Source organism: Hyperolius riggenbachi, chromosome 1, assembly GCF_040937935.1.
Source record: "Hyperolius riggenbachi isolate aHypRig1 chromosome 1, aHypRig1.pri, whole genome shotgun sequence".
Lineage (NCBI taxonomy): Eukaryota > Metazoa > Chordata > Amphibia > Anura > Hyperoliidae > Hyperolius > Hyperolius riggenbachi.
In genome coordinates, this window is record NC_090646.1 from 350,693,456 (window position 1) to 350,717,343 (window position 23,888).

At 43.3% G+C, this 23,888-nt stretch overlaps 1 protein-coding gene across 6 annotated transcripts in view; it reads left to right on the top strand.

Moving 5' to 3' along the window:
- FCHO1 (FCH and mu domain containing endocytic adaptor 1) overlaps positions 1-23,888 on the top strand; it is a 340,362-nt gene that overhangs the window by 290,551 nt on the left and 25,923 nt on the right. For all 6 annotated transcript variants that reach the window (XM_068234105.1, XM_068234106.1, XM_068234107.1 and 3 more), the window contains 5 exons: positions 1,528-1,622; positions 1,712-1,820; positions 9,089-9,200; positions 21,575-21,730; positions 21,828-21,957. In XM_068234105.1, the coding sequence (XP_068090206.1) occupies positions 1,528-1,622; positions 1,712-1,820; positions 9,089-9,200; positions 21,575-21,730; positions 21,828-21,957 (602 nt within the window). The remainder of the gene's footprint in view (positions 1-1,527; positions 1,623-1,711; positions 1,821-9,088; positions 9,201-21,574; positions 21,731-21,827; positions 21,958-23,888) is intronic.

Below are 23,888 nucleotides of genomic sequence, written 5' to 3' on the forward strand. Positions count from 1 at the left end.
CAAAAAAGCCAGGGACACACAACCATTCAGTTGATGATGCAGGGACAGTTAGGTTTTATTATAGAGGATGTGGTGTCCGCAATAAGGCTGAGTTATAGAGGGGAAATACAGTAGTTTAGAGAAATTCTGAGTAGACTTTTGCCAACATTTACTCCACACTGCTTGGTACTAAAAACTCAACCATGGGGCAAAAACTAACCGCATCAAATTGTAATTGCCATGTAGACAGCACTTGAGGTACCCTGTGTGTACATGCAAAAGAGGTGCAAGGAAAAATGGTTGTCAGGTAATGCCAATAAAAAAAAATATCAGTCGTTCTACTGATGGTCTTCTATCCCCAATAGTAGAATATCTGTAATTATACCCATATTCTGCTAACCCTCAATACCCTAATTCTCACACTTACCCTGCCCTGCCCTAAGCCCCCCCCGTGTCCATTAACAATGCACTTTTAGTGACCGATGGATTGGATAGTGGTGATGGTGTCACTCGACAACAAACAATTGATACATTGATTGTTTCATCTGTTTTGTGGATGGCTTCTATGAAATGATCCGAATTTCCTTCCAAATGATTGTTCACTAAAACTGCATCATGGCAGCTATAGTTTTTTTCTGTGAATTTTAGAACAGAAGACAACTACACTGTCTTATTATTTGGCTATTTTATTTTCAGTTATCTGGATTTACACTTTAATAATCCTTTTGTTTCTTTAGTTTGTATGGGCATTGTTCTATTTTCTACTGCACTTTATCACTGTATCTATACTAAGTACAAAAAACTAAACCGCTTACAGTTCAGGATCAGTGAAGTTTAGAGGGAAAGGGGGTTCAGCCACCAATTAATTTGCTAGTATGTTTTGAATTGTGTGAGCAATGGATCACTTAAGTCATGTGGCGAATATATTAACGCCACATAGATTTTATCTTTGGTTAGATGTTGGTTGGTGAACTTTACATAGAGTTTCTGCAGATTTTTATTTGTTAGTTGTATTTGGCAAGATGGACAAAAATGGGCAAAATACATTTATTAGGTTTGTTATTATTATTTTCAGATCATACATATGATTATAGGAATGTGAAAATATTGATTTATTTTATGCTGCTTAAAGGATACGTCCGAGGTAATAAAAAAAATGAGATCTACTTACCTGGGGCTTCCTCAGCTCCTGGCAGCCGATCCGCCCCTCGCCCCAGCTCTGGTGTCCTGGTATCCCCTCCGTTGGCGATGCCCACCTGGCCAGCTCGGGATCTTCTGCGCTTACGCTCACGTGGCTTGGAGTGTTCTGCGCAAACGCAGTACTTCTGCACCTGGGCAGAACAGTCCAGGCCTCGTGAGCGCGCTCGTGCAAGCTAGCGAGGTCGGCATCGCCAACGGAGGGGATCCCAGGACACCGGAGCTGCGGTGAGGGACGGATCAGCTGCCAGGGGCTGGAGGAAGCTCCAGGTAAGTAGATCTCATTTTTTTTATTATCTCGGATGTATCCTTTAATATATAGGTTAAAATATGAATGCTTGTCTATTGTAGATTCTTGGGTCTCCTCTTCTGGATCCCAAAGTACCTTTCCTGCCCGACCTCAAGCTCCATATTCAGCACAACGTGCACAAAGAGGCAGCAACCTGGTGAGCACAGAGCATTTTATAAAGAACTGCTGCATGGGACCCATTCAGTAATTCTTTGCAATTGATATGTTTTTCTTTGTCTTATCCAGCCAGCACCTGTTATCAACCCCTCTCTGTTAACTCCTGGTCCTCCATTCTGCACGTCTAGTGATCGAGGCTTATTCTCCCCTCCATCTCTAAGTGGCGGGGTTTCTTCTGGTAAGAGATGCTGAAAACAGAGTATACAGTAGCTTAGCATGCTTTAGTTTCAAAGTTTTTTTTTATTGAGTTTTCAAAGTAGAACAGACTTAGGCCTCTTTTCCACAGACTGTTGAGCTGTGTGCTCAGCAAGCAGTTACCAGGCAGCAATGAGCAGTTACCAGGCAGCAACAAGCAGTTGCCAGGCAGCAGTGAGCAGTTGTGAGAGGTGAGAGGCATTTCACTGCCTATCAACAGTCTGTGGAAAAGAGGCCTCTAGTAGACCGCAGCATAGCCAAATTATATGGGACATAGCAAAATTATTTAACAGTACAAAAGAACATAAACAGCAAAAAAAAGTGCAAATTGTTTAAAGGAAGACATTGATACAAGGCCTCCTAAATAGTCCACAATAGGCAAAGATCAGCTGAATAAAATCCATGTGGGGTAAAAGGGCCACCATGATTGATCAAATCTTAGCATCCTTTAAACAGAACAAAAAAATAAAAACCTTTCTCTACATTTTATTCCTATGTTAGCATTTGTGGAGGGGTAAAGACTTCATGTGTGTGTATTAAAACAGTCAGACTAATGAATTACTGTGAATTATTATTATTATCATCATTACTATTATTATTATTTTTAAAGATTCTTTATTTTAGAATGTTTGAAGTAACAAGAAACATACAAACATGACTGAGTATCATACTGTGTCAAATATAAATACATAAAACAAGAAAGGTAGACCAGCAGTGTCCACCTACATAAATAGTATCACAGCATAATCACAAAGAGAAAACACAGATATCAACTATATATTATGTGTGCCTTCATGCCCAGAAAACCCACATGGCTGTCCCCATGTGTGCATATATTAGACCCACCTTCACTCCACATAGGTGTGGGAACTCACTCTGTGGGGGGTCTAGGGCCCAGAGGGATCCAGATGGCAATATTAACAATCTGGTGATCCACCCAGGAGAGAAATACCTGAGAGGGAGACATTTAACATTGAAAAGAGGAAGAAGAAGAAAGGAGATAGGAAACAGAGAAAGGCAGAATAGAATCTGGGCCATCCAAGGTGTCCAATCGGGGCTAGCCACATACGGTCCGCTAAGGGAGTGGGAAGGGCCAAGCTGGCCATCCCTTGAAATAATGTTATCTCAAAGAACGTCTAAGGGAGTAGAGAAAAGAAATCTCTCAATCAGCCTGCTGCCTCCATTATGTTCTTAAAAGCTTCTCCATGTGCGATTGTGTTGCTTGTCTCTATTATATAACGATTGAGTCAGGCTCTCCATCTGGTCTTTCAACTGTATTTCCCTGAGCCTTCAGATACTGTGGGAGCATGTGTCTATTTCCAGTGGCGAGCAATCATCAATCTGGTAGCATTTATCATATTTTTTTAAAAGGGACCTCTTATACCTCTTTATGCTTCTAGGTGTGTTATGCAAGAGGTAGTATGTAGGGTTATCAGAGGGGGTCTACCCCGGTTACTTGAGACATAATAGCCTTAAATAAATTCCAATAGGGTCCAAGGACCGGACAGCTCCAAAAGATGTGAAGGAAAATTTCCTCTGTGTTGTGAACATCGCCAGCAAAGTGGGTTGGTTTTCTGGTACATCTTACGAAGCTTGTCGGGAGTGGGGTACCACTGAGTTAGCATTTTATATCCTGACTCCTGTATGCATGTAGAGGTTAATGATTTCTGTGCGACAAGTAAAATCTTCTGTCATTGCGGGTCAGAGAAGATTCCGCCAGTATCTCTTTCCCATCTATCAAACAAAGAGGAGGTGAGGTCAGGGTTTGATATGAGGAGAGAGTAGTTCTGGGATATCCCCTTTGTTAAATAACCCTCTCCAAGGCAAAGTTTTTCAAATAGAGTGGTGTCTCTGGAAAAGTTATGTTTACTGCCCTTGAAAAGTAGAAAATGTTGGAACTGGAGTAGGGACCAGGGGTCTAATGATGTGAGCCCTAGCCATGTCTGAACCGTATTCAGGTCAACCCTTCTGCCTCCTTCTACCAAGTGAAATGCTGAAAAGTAGAAAATGTTGGAACTGGAGTAGGGACCAGGGGTCTAATGATGTGAGCCCTAGCCATGTCTGAACCGTATTCAGGTCAACCCATCTGCCTCTTTCTACCAAATGAAATGCTCATAAGGAATGTGGTTCCCTCCATTTACTATGTGTCCTCTGTTGAAGGCCTGAAGGGAAATCCGGGTTGTCTAAGATAAGGATCATTAGCGAGGGATCCGGTGCCAGCAAGGAGTTTTTGTTCATTTTGTGAAAAACCTTGACAGTGGTGTCTATTAGGGGATATATAGGCCTAGAGGATTTTGAGTAACCCCTTGTCCATGGCAAGTGGGCAAGGGAGGGAGATGCAAGATCCTGTTCCATCCCCACCCAGCCCTTAAGGTTTCCATGACAGTGCCAATCAACCACTTTCACCAATATGGTAGTAGCATGATATATGTGTAACGGGGAAAGGGGACAGGAGATGAGGGAACATATGAATATAATAAAGCATCACCTTTCCGATTGGAAAAGGGTCCTGAACCGCATTGTGACAACAAAATTGTGGAAAAAAGGTTCCTAAGGACACACCGGTGTATGCAAAATGAAAAATTCTTTATTGGCTGAACATGAAAACGAGACCACTATTGCATCAAACAACGAAGCTAAAAAGCAACAGCGCTGTTGTCATTAAAACCAAGGCTCACCACCAACCATACTGACACACCTCCCCATACACACAAATCAGGCTTGGGGTACCCCGCATAGAGCACAAACTACAGTCCATCCGCAAAGGGCTAAGCATAGGAGGGAAGCAGCGTGGAAAAGGGGCAATTGCTAAGCAAGCATGTCCAGCAACAAACGAACAGACGTGATTAAGTCTCATTCAAGGGAACCGGTATGCCTAATAACATTGCATTGACCACATGAGTGTTAATACTCACGACCTCCAACAGTCCGTCGGGAGCAATGCACTTCAGCTTCACCTGGCTATATTATGCTAGCCGCCCAGGCAGGCTGCAGATATTGTATTCCAGAGGGGGCCCCCGCCTTGAGATGTAGTCCGGCGTGTGATCTGAAGGCACTGGCAGTTTGAACTTCTCCTGCTGTGGAGCTGGTAATATACACTTGCATGCAGGCGTCTAGTGTGGGAGGTCTCCACAGAGCTGAATCACTCCGGTCGCTCACAGTCCGTCCACCAACTCAGCCCTCTCACGCAGTGTCTGTTCCCGGTAGCTGGCGCCGCAGGACGCCAGTCTCCACGTGTGCTTGCGGAGTTGCTAGCGCATCATCGCATAGCGGGTCGGAGGTCAGTGGGCTGGATGGAGGCAGCCAATCACCGACTAGTTTCGCTTGGTAACACCAAGCTTCATCAGGGCCACAGTAGCATGATATAGTTGGAAATTGGGCACTGCCAGTCCACCCTGTTGTTTAGGCATCACAGTCAAGGCATATTTCAACCGGGGGGACTTATTTTTTCAAATGAAGCATTTTCTAAGCTCTTTGAAATAGGAACTAGGAGCTAAGATTGGTAGAGTCTGTAAGATATAGAGGAATCTGGGGAGCACATTCATCTTGATGATATTGACGCGCCCGAACAAGGAGAACTTTGCCACATCCCATCTCTTGAGGTCAGCTTTAATAGTAGATAACAGGGGGAGATAGTTGCGTTTGAAAACCTCTGTGAGGTTACTGGGGATCTTAGTGGCAAGGTAGGAGATGGCCCTGGGAACCCATCTCAATGGAAATTTAGTTGTTAGGGTGGCTTGAAGGGACGGATCCATACCCACATTAGGTGCCTCACACTTGTCATAATTTATTTTGAAATTAGTGATATGTCCGTAGCGAGAGAATAAGATTTGTATAAGATTTAGTATAGATATGTGTGGGCCAGTCAAATAAAACAAGAGGTCATCAGCATAATCTGCGATCTTATGGGACAATGAAGGAAACTGAAACCTCTAATATCAGGATTGGCTCTAATCTTGCATAACCGGGGTTCTAATGTAAGTACTAAAATAAAGGGGGATAAGGGGCACCCTTGACGGGTGCCATTTGAGATGTTAAAGGCGTCGGACAATTCGCCATTAACCCGAATCCGTGCAGAGGGGGAAGTATAGAGAGCCATAATATATGAAAGCATATTGCGAGGTAGGCCAATATGCTGTAATGTGCCTTGAATAAAATCCCAATGAACACGGTCGAAGGCCTTCTCCGCATCAGTAGAGAGAAGCATCATCGGTAAGGCCTCCGACCGTGCCCAGTGAACAGCAGCAAGCATTTGCATAGTGTTGTCTCTGCCCTCAAGAGTGGGTATGAATCCGACCTGATCAAGGTGTATCGGTCGTGTCATCAGGGGCAATAACCTGTTAGCTATGATTTTAGCAAACTGTTTCAGGTCTAGGTTAAGCAATGAAGAGGGACGGTAATTAGAACATAGTGAAATGTCTTTTCCAGGTGTATGTATTACTGTTATGTGGGACATAAGCATATCCTTAGGAAAGGCGGATGGGTTTTACTATTATCCTTATTATTATCATATTATCTCTAAGCATAGATCTAAAAGTACTATTTAGAATTCTGAATGGCTGAAATATTACATTTTGGATAAAATTGATTTGAATAACTAATTTTTAGCTGCACAAAGGTTATTAGCACCAGAAGCAACTGAGCTGAGTCATTTGTTTGTTTTAGGCCTTCTGTAAGGTATTGTGTTGCATGAATTGCATCATCCTGGTGTTAGTCTGTAAGGGGACAGAAATCTCGCTGAGAAGATTACTGCCTATAGCAATGTCTGTCCATAGTATAAGAAGTGGCCAGTGTCACGACACTTGACAATTAATAGATGAATAATCTAAATTCTGCTAACCAAAGTGCTTATGGAGTGGCAATAAAAGGGCATAAACAAACTCTGCAACAAAGTACTTGCTCAAATCTTGTAAAACGTGTGCTGGGAGTGTGCTTTATGGTTATGATGTATGTCAGCAGATTGAAAGAACTACTATTGTTTACGCCCATTTTACATGATAGGCCGAAGGCTGTGAATTCACCACCTGTCAACTACTAGTGCACTGGGAAGGCATCCCCCTATTTGGGTTACGTCTGAGCCTAGCCATGCTCTAATGCGACAAGTTGTAGGCGTTTTTTGCAACTGGATAACACTACCATATGTAAAATATTTTTCTGCATGAAATGATAATCGAAAGCTGCTAGTGACTGGCAGACAGGATGCTTAACTACCAAACAAACGTGCAATTTATCCTACCATGTAAAAAAGGCCTTAAAGCGGAACTGTAAATACAATTTAAGCACAGTGTTCCACTTACCTGGGGCTTCTGCAAGCCCCCAGCAGCCGCCCTGTCCCGTGCCGGTCCTGCCCGAGCCGCCGTTCTCCCGCCGCCAGCTCTGTTCCATTCCTAGACTTCAAAGTCGAGGCCAGCACAGCCCTGCCAAGCGTATCCTTTCTTCGCGTTCCCCTCTGCAATAGCAGGGGACGTGAAGAAAGTATATGCGTGGCCAGAGCCGCGCAGTGGCCCGGCGGCGAAACTGAAACTAGGTGGCGGCGGGAGAACGGCGGCTCGGGCAGGGCCAGCGTGGGACAGGACGGCTGCTGGGGGCTTGGGGAAGCCCCAGGTAAGTGAAACTGTGTGCTTAAATTGTATTTACAGTTCCGCTTTAAAGAGGAACTTTCATCCAGGATTGAACTTTATCCCAATCAGTAGCTGATACCCCCTTTTCCAGGAGAAATCTTTACTTTTTCTTGAATTAATTTTAAAGGACATCGGTATAGCAGATATTGTGGTGAAACCCCTCCCACGATGTGATGTCAGGACCATGGACCTGACAGTTCACTGTGTAACGTAACCTATTTGTATTGTGGGAAATAACGGCTGTTTCCAACTGTCAAGCAAGCCAAATCTCCCTCAGTGGAATGTTTGTCTGCTGAGAGTAGGGATGGGCTCACGAGTAATCACGAGTGCTTACTCGTGATTCAAATAAGGCTTAAAGGGAACCTTAACTGAACGGGGGTAAAGAGTTTCAATTACCTGGGGCTATTACCAGCCCCCTGCAGCAGTCCTGTGCCCTCGGAGCCGCTCTGGAATCCTCCGGTCCCCCGCTGTCACTTAGTTTAGTTTTTGACGACTCACCAGTCGGCCGGCCGCCATGCGTATTATTGGACGCATTCCCTACTGCAATTAGCTCACCTTGCCACATATCTACACGTGCAGAATGCGGCAACGCGTATTTTTGTACGCGTGGCGACCGGCCGACTGGTGAGTCGTCAAAAACGAAACTAAGTGACAGCGGAGGACCGGAGGATTCCAGAGCGGCTCCGAGGGCACAGGACTGCTGCAGGGGACTGGTAATAGCCCCAGGTAAGTGAAACTCTTTACCCCCCGTTCAGTTAAGGTTCCCTTTAATTGCTGCAGCTGTGCGGCTGGATGATAAGGGGGTAATTACCCATAATGCCACTGCCCTGCCTGTGCTTCAAACAGCTTGCACACGTCCTATTGGATGCGTTGCAAGCCTCACCACCGCACAATTCCTCTTTACGGCTTGAAGGAGGAAGTGCGCGTAGTGAGGCTTCCATTGAGACCAATCGGACGCGTGCAAGCTGTTTGAAGCACAAGCAGGACGGCGGAATTATGGGTAAATAACACCTTTTCATCCAGCCACACAGTTGCGACAATTCAACCTCATTTGAATCATGAGGAAGCACTTGAGATTACTCGTGAGCCCATCCCTGACTTAGAGTTCTACGCACAGAGCTGCTCCTGACAGGACTAAAGATGTTACCACCAGTGATAAATGTAAAGAATGTAAATCAGGGAGAGGAAAGATTTTACAATGGGCAAACACTAATTTATAAATGAATATTGTAAAAAAAATAAGCAATTTTATCCATTATTTTTTTTCACTACAGTTCCCTTGTAAAGACGCTAATAATTATCAGAAAACCTAGCCCTGCAATTTGGATGCAGTTTTTACCAAGGTGTTTAAATGGCTCTTCTGACACCTGTCCTAGCCCTCTAGACAGCAAAATCACTTCTGTGGAAAACTAACATGCCTCTTAAACAGCAGAAGTAATGTCCTTCCAGTGGTAGAGTCTAGCATTACCAGAGTTTAACCTCTTTGGGTTACTTGTTACTGTTTGTACTTTTTTGAGGTATGAATTTCTGGCCAGCTATGTAAGTCTGTGTTGCACTATGTATTTCCATTGCTTGTACTTAACATTTTTCAGCTTCTTGTAGACTGATTGTCCATTTTTCTCCCTTATAGGATTGTCTCGTGGACCAAGTCCTGTTATTTTAGGGTCTCAGGAGTCCCTTCCTGTTGCTGCTGCTTTTACAGAATATGTGCATGCTGTGTTTGAAGATGGTGAATTGGAGGGGTTAGTTAAGATCACATATCAGGTTCCAAGTGCCTTTAGCTGGCATAAAGAATGGTTTCTATGATTGTCATACATTTACAAATTAAGCTTTTTATTACAGTCTGGTATAAGATACAAGATACATTTGTTTCCCTTTGTATTGTCCACATAGCTATACCTTAATTTAACCTCCCAATAAAAATGATCAGTAGTGAATTTTCCAGTGCTAGCTGTCCTGCCAGGTTTCTTACAAGAGCAGTGAGATCTCTACATCTGGACAAAACGTAGAACACAAGCTTAGTGCTTTGCAAAGATGAGAGATAAATCGCCTAACTCCAGTGTGTGTGTGTAAATCTTCATTAGTTACAGATTACCCGGCAGGCTAATGGTGAACCAGAACTCCTAGGAGTGTGTAAGGGGTTAAAAGGACCAAAACCTCTCTTACTAATGTAAAACAGAAGTTTGTCTTCTTAAAACAGAAGTTATTTGTGATTATTCAGGTTGGAGTGTGCTACTGAGGTGTCCCACAGTGCGTCACTACTAAATATGCAAAATTGTGCCTTTGTAGTCCCTAAACGCACCCCCAGAACTGCTGGAATGCAATGATGTGTCAGTTGAATTGTTCAGAGCCATACTAATCCAACATGCATACGTGCTGTTATAGACCTAGTGCACACCAAAATCGCAATTGCTACACTTTTTGTGATTGTGATTTTGTAAAGGGATTTTTACATGAAGGAGTGTTTTTGCACGTTCATTCAAGCTGAATCGCTCCAAAAAATGCTACTTGCAGCGCTGCTATGGAAACACCCTCACAGGGTCACAGTAGCCAAGTGATTTTCAACGTGCTAGTGCTTTGAAAAGTGCTCAGAAGCGCTCTTGGTGTGCACCAGCCCTTGACTGGTTGGTCCTCATCAGTGCATGGCATGGATTAATGTGGTTCTATGGGGGAGAACTTGAAACACCCAGAATTACAGATTGCCCAGCAAGCTTATAGTGAACCAGAACTCTTAGAAGTGTGTAAGGGGCTAAAAGGGACAAAAAAGCCCTCTAAAAATGTTATGCAAAACAGAATTTTGCATTCTTAAAACAGAAGTGACTGTCCCACACCTAATCAATAAAGCCACCAATGTGCTCACGACCCAAACTATACAGTTGAAAAAGAGTGTATGAAGTATTGATCTTTAGAGCAGTTACTTTCTTCAGTCTTCCTCTTCTCCATCACCTGTCCTTTGGTTATTTAGGAAAAACTTGGCACAGCCAGAAATCACTTTATATATTTTCCCTTCACATTTACAGGGGTTCTTTAACCTTTATTTTTTTATTTTTATTTATTTATTTATTTTATTAAATTAAAGTTTCACATACTGGGGCTTCTATTGGCCTCCTGTCCCACGCCGGTCCCCAAGGATCCCCCAATCCCCGTGCTGCGGCTCACTTATTGGTTTTTCGTCTAACTAGACAAGCGCCACTGCGTGTCCGTGGCCATGCACATCCTCGCTCACGTCGCCGGGAGCATACTGTGCAGGTACAGTACGAGAAAACGTAAGCGGCCATGGATGCGCAGTGGCATTTGTCTAGTTAGACGAATAAAAGATAAGCGAGCCACGGCATGGGGACCAGAGGAACCTTAAAGCAGTAGGATCAGCCATACTATGCCAGAGAAAAAAAACACATATATAAGTAGATAAATACTTGATCTACTTACAGAACACATGTATAGTACATATTGTACTGTCCACGTTTTGATTTCAGTGAACTTTATGTAGTAAATGAAGATAATTCTGTTCCTGGTGGGAACTATGTCTTTTGCCCACAGTTTGAGGCTAAATACTGATGTAATTTCTTCCCTTAACTTTTTTATTTTCTCCTCCAATTGCTGAGTCACCTCATCCTTGCTTGTAAACACAAGTGAGCAGAGGATCAGGTTTCCATTAGTCCCACATGATGGGGACTGGAGATTACTTCACCTTCCTGAAAGGGACTGGAAATGCAGTAAGGCTTTAACCACTTGAGGACCATGGGCTTTACCCCCCTTAAGGACCGGCCACTTTTTTTCCATGCAGACCACTGCAGCTTTCAAGGTTTATTGCTCGCTCATACAACCTACCACCTAAATGAATTTTGGCTCCTATTGTTGTCACTAATAAAGCTTTCTTTTGGTGCTATTTGATTGCTCCTGCAATTTTTACTTTTTATTATATTCATCAAAAAAGACATACATTTTGGCAAAAAAATGATTTTTTTTACTTTCTGTGCTGACATTTTTCAAATAAAGTAAAATTTCTGTATACATGCAGCGCGAAAAATGTGGACAAACATGTTTTTGATTAAAAAAAACCCATTCAGTGTATATTTATTGGTTTGGGTAAAAGTTATAGCGTTTACAAACTATGGTGCAAAAAGTGAATTTTCCCATTTTCAAGCATCTATGACTTTTCTGACCACCTGACATGTTTCATGAGGGGCTAGAATTCCAGGATAGTATAAATACCCCCCAAATGACCCCATTTTGGAAAGAAGACATCCCAAAGTATTCACTGAGAGGCATAGTGAGTTCATAGAAGATATTAATTTTTGTCACAAGTAAGCGGAAAATGACACTTTGTGACAAAAAAAAAAAGTTTCCATTTCTTCTAACTTGCGACAAAAAAAATGAAAGATGCCACGGACTCACCATACCCCTCTCTGAATACCTTGAAGTGTCTACTTTCCAAAATGGGGTCATTTGTGGGGTGTGTTTACTGTCCTCGCATTTTGGGGGGGTGCTAATTTGTAAGCACCCCTGTAAAGCCTAAAGGTGCTCATTGGACTTTGGGCCCCTTAGCGCAGTTGGGCTGCAAAAAAGTGCCACACATGTGGTATTGCCGTACTCAGGAGAAGTAGTATAATGTGTTTTGGGGTGTATTTTTACACATACCCATGCTGGGTGGGAGAAATACCTCTGTAAATGACATTTTTTTTATTTTTTTTTACACACAATTGTCCATTTACAGAGATCTTTCTCCCACTCAGCATGGGTATGTGTAAAAATACACCCCAAAACACATTATACTACGTCTCCTGAGTACGGCATACCACGTGTGGCACTTTTTTGCACCCTAACTGCGCTAAGGGGCCCAAAGTCCAATGAGTACCTTTAGGATTTCACAGGTCATTTTGAGAAATTTCGTTTCAAGACTACTCCTCACGGTTTAGGGCCCCTAAAATGCCAGGACAGTATAGGAACCCCACAAATGACCCCATTTTAGAAAGAAGACACCCCAAGGTATTCCGTTAGTAGTACGGTGAGTTCATAGAAGATTTTATTTTTTGTCACAAGTTAGCGGAAAATGACACTTTGTGAAAAAAAAACAATAAAAATCAATTTCCGCTAACTTGTGACAAAAAATAAAATCTTCTATGAACTCACCGTACTACTAACGGAATACCTTGGGGTGTCTTCTTTCTAAAATGGGGTCATTTGTGGGGTTCCTATACTGTCCTGGCATTTTAGGGGCCCTAAACCGTGAGGAGTAGTCTTGAAACGAAATTTCTCAAAATGACCTGTGAAATCCTAAAGGTACTCATTGGACTTTGGGCCCCTTAGCGCAGTTAGGGTGCAAAAAAGTGCCACACGTGGTATGCCGTACTCAGGAGACGTAGTATAATGTGTTTTGGGGTGTATTTTTACACATACCCATGCTGAGTGGGAGAAAGATCTCTGTAAATGGACAATTGTGTGTAAAAAAAAATAAAAAAAATGTCATTTACAGAGGTATTTCTCCCACCCAGCATGGGTATGTGTAAAAATACACCCCAAAACACATTATACTACTTCTCCCGAGTACGGCGATACCACATGATTGGCACTTTTTTGCAGCCTAACTGCGCTAAGGGGCCCAAAGTCCAATGAGTACCTTTAGGATTTCACAGGTCAATTTTGCTTCAAGACTACTCCTCACGGTTTAGGGCCCCTAAAATGCCAGGGCAGTATAGGAACCCCACTAATTACCCCATTTTAGAAAGAAGACACCCCAAGGTATTCCGTTAGGAGTATGGTGAGTTCATAGAAGTTTTTATTTTTTTGTCACAAGTTAGCGGAAATTGATTTTAATTGTTTTTTTTCACAAAGTGTCATTTTCCGCTAACTTGTGACAAAAAATAAAATCTTCTATGAACTCACCATACTCCTAACGGAATACATTTGGGTGTCTTCTTTCTAGAATGGGGTCATTTGTGGGGTTCCTATACTGCCCTGGCATTTTAGGGGCCCTAAACCGTGAGGAGTAGTCTTGAAACCAAATGTCGCAAAATGACCTGTGAAATCCTAAAGGTACTCATTGGACTTTGGGCCCCTTAGCGTACTTAGGGTGTAAAAAAAGTGCCACATATGTGGTACCGCCGTACTCAGGAGAAGTAGTATAATGTGTTTTGGGGTGTATTTTTACACATACCCATGCTGGGTGGGAGAAATATCTCTGTAAATGACAATTGTTTGATTTTTTTTTACACACAATTGTCCATTTACAGAGAGATTTCTCCCACCCAGCATGGGTATGTGTAAAAATACACCCCAAAACACATTATACTACTTCTCCTGAGTACGGCGATACCACATGTGTGACACTTTTTTGCAGCCTAGGTGCGCTAAGGGGCCCAATGTCCTAATCACAGGTCATTTTGAGGCATTTGTTTTCTAGACTACTCCTCACGGTTTAGGGCCCCTAAAATGCCAGGGCAGTATAGGAACCCCACAAGTGACCCCATTTTTGAAAGAAGACACCCCAAGGTATTCCGTTAGGTGTATGGCGAGTTCATAGAAGATTTTATTTTTTGTCACAAGTTAGTGAAAAATGACACTTTGTGAAAAAAAAACAAAAATCAATTTCCGCTAACTTTTGACAAAAAATAAAATCTTCTATGAACTCGTCATACACCTAACAGAATACATTGGGGTGTCTTTTTTCTAAAATGGGGTCAGTTTGTGGGGTTCCTATACCGCCCTGGCATTTTACGGGCCCAAAACCGTGAGTAGTCTGGAAACCAAATGTCTCAAAATGACTGTTCAGGGGTATAAGCATCTGCAAATTTTGATGACAGGTGGTCTATGAGGGGGCGAATTTTGTGGAACCGGTCATATGCAGGGTGGCCTTTTAGATGACAGGTTGTATTGGGCCTGATCTGATGGATAGGAGTGCTAGGGGGGTGACAGGAGGTTATTGATGGGTGTCTCAGGGGGTGGTTAGAGGGGAAAATAGATGCAATCAATGCACTGGGGAGGTGATCGGAAGGGGGTCTGAGGGGGATCTGAGGGTTTGGCCGAGTGATCAGGAGCCCACACGGGGCAAATTAGGGCCTGATCTGATGGGTAGGTGTGCTAGGGGGTGACAGGAGGTGATTGATGAGTGTCTCAAGGTGTGATTAGAGGGGGGAATAGATGCAAGCAATGCACTGGCGAGGTGATCAGGGCTGGGGCCTGAGGGCATTCTGAGGGTGTGGGCGGGTGATTGAGTGCCCTAGGGGCAGATAGGGGTCTAATCTGATAGGTAGCAGTGACAGGGGGTAATTGATGGGTAATTAGTGGGTGTTTAGGGCAGATATAAACACTGCACTTGGGAGGTGATCTGACGTCGGATCTGCGGGCGAACTATTGGTGTGGGTGGGTGATCAGATTGCCCGCAAGGGGCAGGTTAGGGGCTGATTGATGAGTGGCAGTGACAGGGGGTGATTGATGGGTGGCAGTGACGGGGGGTGATTGATGGGTGATTGACAGGTGATCAGTGGGTTATTACAGGGAAGAACAGATGTAACTAATGCACTGGCGAATTGATAAGGGGGGTCTGAGGGCAATCTGAGCGTGTAGGCGGGTGATTGGGTGCCCGCAAGGGGCAGATTAGGGTCTGATCTGATGGGTAACAGTGACAGGGGGTGATAGGGGGTGATTGATGGGTAATTAGTGGGTGTCTAGGGTAGATAACAGATGTAAACACTGCACTTGGGAGGTGATCTGACGTCGGATCTGCGGGTGATCTATTGGGTGTGGGTGGGTGATCAGATTGCCCGCAAGGGGCAGGTTAGGGGCTGATTGATGGGTGGCAGTGACGGGCTGATTGATGGGTGATTGACAGGTGATTGACAGGTGATCAGGGGGATAGATGCATACAGTACACAGGGGGGGGGGGGGTCTGGGGAGAATCTGAGGGGTGGGGAGATGATCAGGAGGGGGCAGGGGAGGGGGGTAAAAAAAATAGCGTTTAAAGATAGTGACAGGGAGTGATTGATGGGTGATTAGGGGGGTGATTGGGTGCAAACGGGTCTGGGGGGTGGGCAGGGGGGGTCTAAGGGGTGCTGTGGGCGATCTGGGGCAGGGGGGGGAGAAATCAGTGTGCTTGGGTGCGACATAGGGGGGCTGCAGCCTGCCCTGGTGGTCCCTCGGACATTGGGACCACCAGGGCAGGAGGCAGCCTGTATAATACACTTTGTAAACATTACAAAGTGTATTATACACTTTGTATGCGGCGATCGCAGGGTTAACATCCCGCCGGCGCTTCCGTATGGCCGGCGGGATGTTGCGGCGGGTAAGCGGAGACAGGCGCCGGCGGAGTATCGCGTCACGGATGACGCGATCGCTCCGCCCATGCCCCTACAAGGACCGCCGCCATTTGTCAATAGGGCGGTCCTTGCGGGGTGCACTTCCCGGCCGCCAATTGTCAATACTGCGGTCGGGAAGTGGTTAAAAGCACGTCACACCATGCAGACCTCAGTGCTTTACCTGTCCCTCTCGGGATAGGAGGCAGTAAGGTCCAGCTCCATCAGTGAGCTGAGGGTGAGTAGGGCAGGCTGGCTTACCGCTGTCTGGGGGAAGCCTTGGTGGTGGATCTCGGTGCGGGGAGTCCCGGGGTAGGTAGCCTGTCGGGTCCTCGCACGGGGGGCCATGCGGTTGGTTACTGCTGGGACCCATTGAGCGCAGCTAACAGCCCTGAATCGCCACATAGCGTGCACTCGGCGTCCCACGTGGAAGGTGCCTGCTTATGCTGGAAGTTGTTGGATGTCCGCAACCTCTACCTACGTAATGAGACGCCATTTGGCTGAGGGCTGGCCGTGACTGCAGGGGGAACACAAAGTTTAGCCGCGGTTGCAGTCAGAGTGGCAAATGGAGGCGCACTCTTTCTGTTGGTGGAACGCAGGTGTCCAGAGCAGTCCGGAAGTGCACTCAGCGTGCACGTGGGAGCCAAATGAGCACACCTGGAGGCTGACTGGAAGCTATTTAAGGCTGAGGTTCACCAGCACTCCATCCCTAACAGCCATGGAGAGCACAGCAGAGTCTTCTCAAGGCCCGGACAGCTTATCTACAACACCAGCGGAACAAGTTGTACATTTTGATACACTTTGACTGGTTATGTTGTTTGTTTACCTTTTTTCTATGCTATTTATTTTGCATACTAAATTGCATTTTGTATCATTTTTGCAGGATGTTATGCCAGGGCCTCAAATGAGGTCTTGTGGCGTTTGCAAAAGTATTTTGTCCCCTCATTTATTTAAAGCCTCTTTGTCATGGTTGTATGGCCTCTTTTCCACAGTCAGGTGATAGGCAGTGACATGTTTTTCTATGGCTGCATGTTGTTGCCTGATAAATGATCACTGCTACCTGGTATCTGTTTGCTGTGCACAACACAGATCAACTGTCCATGGAGTGAAGGCCTTATTGATGTGAAGGGGATTCCTCCTTGGAAAAAAAATATATTAATATTCAGGAAGAAATGTATGAAAACTTTAGGGTTTTATAAGAAAGTTTAGCTCCTCAAAGTGTTCTGAGCACTCCTGTTTTTGCTGAGCAATCTGTTCTAGCAGTTTTTCAGGAGGTTTTAGGAACAGCCTAAACCTGATACATAGATTTCTTCTGAAGGGAAAGAGGCTGGGTGGAGGCATCTGCCCAGGAGGAGGATAATTTCATTAAGAAAAAAGGCAAATGTAAATCGTTACCTGTGCATACAGATAAACTGTGTATATATATATATATATATATATATATATATATATATATATATATATATATATATATATATATATATATATATATATATATATATATATATATATATACATATATACATACTGTATATATGTCCCCCGTATAAATTGTATCAGCTGATGTTCCTAAATTTTCAACTCTGTGAACAATTGCTTGAGCTAGTACAAAATAGGTTCCCTATTAATGAGGGTAAGGCTGATTAAATGTCTTAATTGCCTAAATTAGATCCAGCTGTCTCTAGACTGTCAAGGCACTCTTCCATAATATTGAAGATACAGGTGTCCTTAGGATGTATCTGATAAGAAGCATTGGATGCTTCTTTTTGGTTTCATTTAGCTGTACTGCAAGGTGTCTTAATATTTTGCTGGCAGGTTTGGAATTAAATCTTAAAAATGGTACACCTCATGCTGAGTTGCTTGGGTCCATTTTGGTTCTTACACTTGCCGCTAAGTTTTTGTCTGACACTTCTTGTGGTGATTGCAGCTAAAGCAGCCGCTAAAATTGATAAAAATTTGGTTGATGGGTTGAAAGAGTGTTGTGACAGCAAGGAGCAAGCTATGTGCCTTACATTTTGAAGGTAATGTCTTATTCAGTTCCGGTTTGTAGGGCACCTTAAAGGGAACCTAAACTGAGAAGGATATGGAATTTTCCTTTTAAAATAATACCAGTTGCCTGACTATCCTGCTGATCCTGTGTCTCTAATACTCAACAAGCATTGCAGATCAGGTGCTCTGACTGAAGTCAGACTGAGTTAGCTGCATGCTTGTTTCAGGTGTGTGATTCAACCACTACTACAGTTAAAGAGATCAGGAGGACTGCCAAGCAACTGGTATTGTTTAAATGGAAACATCCATACCCCTCTCAGTTAAGGTTCTCTTTAATCAGAGCTGCTAAAAATAAGAAAGTTTTCCAGCCAGACAAAAAGTGTCAGGCTCAAAAGTAAAAAAAAAATGTCATGTTGGAAGTCAGTTGACACAATTTTCTTTCCTTTTTGGGAAAAGATGAAATACAACAGTTTAATTCTGATCATTATTGTGCAGTCTGGGACTGGCGTTTGTCAGGCATCCTCCGATGACATTTAAGTCAAAACTGTCAATTGCAGGGAACTGTGGAACTGGTTGTGGAAACTCTGTTTCAGAAAGTGGTTGTGGAAGAGGTCCTTCCAATTCTAGAGCAAAAGAAAGGTTATTGCTCTACAATTTTCTGACTCCAAAACTAAACAGAGAGTTAAGTTCAATCATAAACTTGGGGTACTTGAACCAATACACAATGTATCGAAAGTTCAAAATGGTGACTTTAGCTTCAACAATACTTCTTCTTCAGAAGTAGTGTTCTTGTATCGATAGACCTTACAGATACGTGCTACCACAATCCGATTCATTGGTTTATATCTGGGGGCTGCAGTGTGGGTTCTGTTCACTTTAGTCCCTCTGCAATTCAGCATTGCTATGCGGACTGTTTGCAGCACCCAGAGTTTTCATTAAGGTGATGACTGAGGTAGTATTGTATCTGAGGTTGCAGGAGATAATTCTATACCTGGTCTCGATGATTGACGGCTCGGGATGTGGTCTCCTTCAAAAACATTGTACTGGTTCAGATTGTCTTGAAGGATTCAGGTTGGCTGATAAATGTAAAAAAATCTGATTTGATCCCAGATAAGAAAAAGCTTTTTCTAGGAATAGTGTTGGACTCGAGGGTTCAGACTACGTTCCTTCCTCAAGACAAAGTGGAGTCTCTAATTGTAAAGATCAAGCAATTCCTTTCTGCAAAAAAGTGTCTATCAGACAAGTAATATCACTACTGGGAAAAATGTCCTCCTGCATTCCTGCAGTGAAATGGGCTTAGGCAAGATTCAGGATCTTACAGCTAAGTCTCCTGTTGCAATGAGATGGTCTTCTAGACTCCCTGGACAATCCATTTTGGGTATCAAGCCCAGTAGTAGATTCCCTTCAGTGGTGGTTGAAAAGAGAGAATCTAGAAAAAGGGGTTCCTTGGTTAACGAGGCATCAAGTAGTCATTACTACAGATGCAAGCGGACAAGGTTCGGGGGCTCACTTTAGGTCCCAACTAGTTCAGGGTCTTTGGTCTCCCCTGGAAAGTTCCTTTTCCTCAAACCACAAGGAGCTTCCAGCCATTTGGTATGCCTGAGGGAAATCAAAGATCATCTGGTAGGACTAGACGTTCTGATTATGTCAGACAATCGCACAGCGATATCTTACATAAATTACCAAGGTGGAACAAGAAGTTCACCTCTGATAGCATTAGCTCAGATCATCTTTGCCTGGGCAGAAAAGACAGTGAGGTCGCTAAAGGCAGTCCATCTAAAAGGAAAAGAAAATCAATTGGCCGATTTTCTAAGTCGACAAAGTCTGAGGCAAGGGGACTGGAGTCTGAACCCTCGAGTCTTAAGCCAAATCTGCAACAGATAGGGTTACCCATCAGTAGACCTCTTCGCAACTCACAAAAACTCGCAGCTTCCTCGGTTCTTCTCACTAGACCCGGTACCTAGACCTCAGTCTAGGAAGCAAGTCACCTCGGACATCTATCTCCGCATTTGGAAATCTTTTTGTAGATTTAATCTCGACAGACAAGGGTTTATTGAGAAGGTATCAATTGCCAATGTTCTGGATTTTTTTTTGCAAAACGTCTTTTTTGACGTTTCCATAGCGGTGGATCCGCTAATTAAGCAATTTTGTTAGAGCCATTAAACGGAAATTAGCTGTCAAGCCGAAAGCATTGGCTCCCTGGGATTTAAATTTAGTCCATAGCGGTGGATCCGCTAATTAAGCATTTTTGTTAGAGCCATTAAACGGAAATCGGCAGTCAAGCCGAAAGCAATGGCTCCCTGGGATTTAAATTTAGTCTTGTTGACTGGTGAAATGTTTGAGCCTTTACAAGACAGTCCCCTGAAATACCTTTCCTGGAAAATGTGCTTCCTTATTGCAATTACGTCAGCTAGATAGATAGGAGAAATACAGGCATTATGTATTTCTCCTCCGTATATGACTATCTCGGAACAGAAAGTAGTCTTTAAGCTTCCTCCAGAATTTTTGCCAAAAGTGGTATCATCTTTTCATGTTGAGCAAGAGATTGTCTTGCCATCCTATTGTTCGAATCCTAAAACTCCAGGTGAGGAGAAGTTTTCCACACTGAATGTTAGATGTTTGTTAACCTATCTAGATAGGACCAAAGATTGGAGGAAGGACAGTAACCTTCTTTTACAGTTTCAAGGTGCAGGGAAATGGTTTAAAGCTTCTAAACCCAATTTAAGCAATTGGTTGACTCAAACAATTTCATTAGCTTATACTAGTTCAGACTTGGTGCCTCCAGTAGGCTTGAAGGCACATTCTAAGAGAGCAGTATCCTCCTCTTGCGCAGAAAAGGCATCCGCTTCAGTCTCTCAAATTTGCAAAGCAAAGCAGCCAAAGCATTATCACCTAGATCTGCAGTCGAATCAAGACATGGCTTTCGGAAGGAAGGTTCTGTCAGCTGTGGTCCCACCCTGAGGAGGTAGTAATCTGGAAGTCTCTCCAGCCCCCATCATGTGGGACTAATGGAAGTCCACTTACCGGTGACTGAATTTCCATGTAGTACCACATGGTGGGTCTACTAATACCTGCCCGTAATGGTGAGTAAAGTAGAGATTAAGTATGTACACATGCAATATGACGAGGTAATCGGAAAATACACTGAGGTCTGCATGGTGTGACGTGCTTTTAAAGCCTTACTGCATTTCCTGTCCCTTTCAGGAAGGGGAAGTAATCTCCAGCCCCCATCATGTGGTACTACATGGAAATTCAGTCACCGGTAAGTGTAACTTTAGACTTCTGCTAGGCAGGGAACTAAAGGGAAGAGGAGGAATATATTATAGATAACCTCCCGCATGCAACTAAATGGCAATGGCTATTGAAGGGCCAGTGCACTTAAGGTATGTGATAACTCCAAACCATAACAGCAGAAAAAGTCTTGAAAGTTTTGAATGCAGGATTAGCATCTTTATCACTTAATACATTCAGACCAGTTGCTGTTGAAATTAGATTTTTATGGTTGACAATCCCGCTTTAAGGACTGGCGTGTGACAGGACAACTGCAAGCCCCTGGTATAAGCCCCCAGGTAAGTGAAACTTTTTTTTTAAAGGTTAAATAACCCGTTTTAATGAAATGCATTTCATGAAAAAATAGATAATGTGCTTTATTATTTTCTTTGAATAATAATAATTCTCTTTTATTCATATTATATAGAGTCATATAATGCAACACTGTAATAGGGGGTGCAGATGACAAACTAGTATGCATAACAGGTACAAACCCAAGGCACAGGAGAGTAGAGGACTTTAGTAACTGGTACTTTTTTCCTGTTTTATGGAACCTTTTTTTCCAGGTCTGGGGTACATGTCTCAGGTGAGCTCACAATGTCCTTTCCTGGAGGTATACTTCGTGTGTTTGGAGGATCCACCCCTCCTCCTGTCTTAAGCTTCCGTTTAGTCCACACTGCAGATGTTGAACAGTTCATTCCCAATTCAGATCTTTTGTACAGGTAGGTAATCTTGAACTATTCTGGTACTGATTTTGTTTTGGCAGCTCCTTTTTTTTTTTTAGTTTTACTCCTAACTGTGTTGACCTGTTTTTCACAGTGACTTGTCACAGAGTGACTCCACCTGCAAGGATTTCTGGTTAAACATGCAAAGGTTGACCTGCCACTTACAGAACCTTGCTGAACAGCATAGTGCTCCTTACTACAATGTTGTCCTGCTGAAGTACCAGGTGTGTACTTACCTTGCTCTTTGGCTCTGTGCACCTTTTAGGTCTGTTTCTGGCATTCAGAGAAGCCAGTGGTTTTTCTGCTTCACAGCTGCCAGGCTAATGCCCAGGTGAGAAATATCTATATATTTTTATGGGAGAATGCACACTGGCATTTGCCTTGTTTGTTTTTCCCTTGACATGCTTGGCCAGTATTAGGAATATGATAGGTATTTATTATTACTAGTAATTTACAAAGTGGCAGAATATTTTGTGGTGTTTTACAAATTAACATGCAAAAATGTGTGTAATGTAAAGGTGGTAAACAACATAAATGTCACTTTCATGAACACAAACGTGTAATGGGTTACACTCATCGATTTTCCACTCCTGGCAGATTCAATCACTTTGAGTCTGCTGGGACTTGATTCCCCCATAATTTCTGAATTCAAGTGGTATTGGATTGCTTTTGATTCTGTTTGCCACAGAACAAAAATCAGATGATAGTTCTCAGCTGTCAAAGACCCCAAATTCATTTCTCTAGCTTATCACGGTTAAAATGATACCCTATATACATTATCAGATAGCTTTTTGACCACATAAAACACTGTTAACCATGAGCAGTGCCAATGGATTTTCCAAGGCCATTTTTTGCACCAAAAGTAATAGTCATTCTTTCCTAGCAAAGCACCTGGAGTCTCAGAACATTCAAAACAAGTCATAAATGATACCATTCTGAAAACTAGAGACCCAGGCCTACGCAGATATACATATTTTGTAACATTTGGACTTGCACGGTTTTGCTTAAATTGCACCATAACTTTGAAAATGGTATTTTTTTTTTACAGTTTATTTTCACCCTGGCAAAAAAATATTAATTTAAATGACTATGCCTCATCTCTCAAACACCCCAAATTCTCTTCTCTTGCTTCTTACGGTTAAAATGATACCCATATACATTATCAGATCGCTTTTTGGCACGCAATACACTGTTAACCATGAGCAGCGCCAATGGATTTTTCAAGGCCCTTTTTTATTAAATGTAACAACGTAAGTCTTTCCTCTCAAAGCCCCTAGAGTGTAAGAACATTCAATAAAAGACACAAATGTTACCATTCTGAAAACTACAGACACAGACCTACTCAGATACTGTTATTTTGTTACATTTGGAATGTTTGGACTGAAAGTGAGGCATACATATCACTATCCTTAACACTAATGACAAATACATTGGAACTCACCATTGCAGGTCTAGCAGGATGGAGAAAAGCCAGAGGTCATACGCCAAGGCAAGCCGGTGGTCAGAAGATGGGGGGTGGTCTGCAGAGTAAAGTCTTGTGGCTAACACTCTCGCTTTGCAGCAGAAAGTCCAAGTGGGAAAAACTGTTTGCCGGTTGTAGGAGTATTGGGTTTCCTCCAAACCTCTGGGTTTCCTGCCACACCCCAAAAAACAGTGGAGGGTTAAGGTGAAGTAGTGGTAACTGTGAGCTCCTTTGAGGGACAGTAAGTGGTAAATAAAAGTAGAGAGGAGAAATTAAAGTCCAGTGGAAATTTAGGCTTATAAAAAAATGTCTAATGGCTTCTGAGGGAATGGTATGCCTCAAAGCAGCCAATAACGCAGAGTCCCAGCAGTGAGAGGCACTTTGGGCAGTGGTATCTGCTGTCACTTCGTCTCTTGTTCTTTGTGCATACCCGCCATTTTCTCTGTGGCGTCTGATTGATTTCGTTTGGGGGGATCAGGGCAGGAAAATGTCTTCCACTTAGGCGAACTGTGTTATCCAATTGCATGGGATTGAATTCCTCCGTAATATTGGCATGTTCGTTAATCAGCAACCTTAACACTTCTCGCATAGACGGGAGGTAGCTGTCATCGTGGCCTGTCTTTTTAACAAGCACAAAAGCGTTGTGCATGGCCATTTGTAGGAGGTAAAAAAGGACTTTTTTGTACCAGGCCC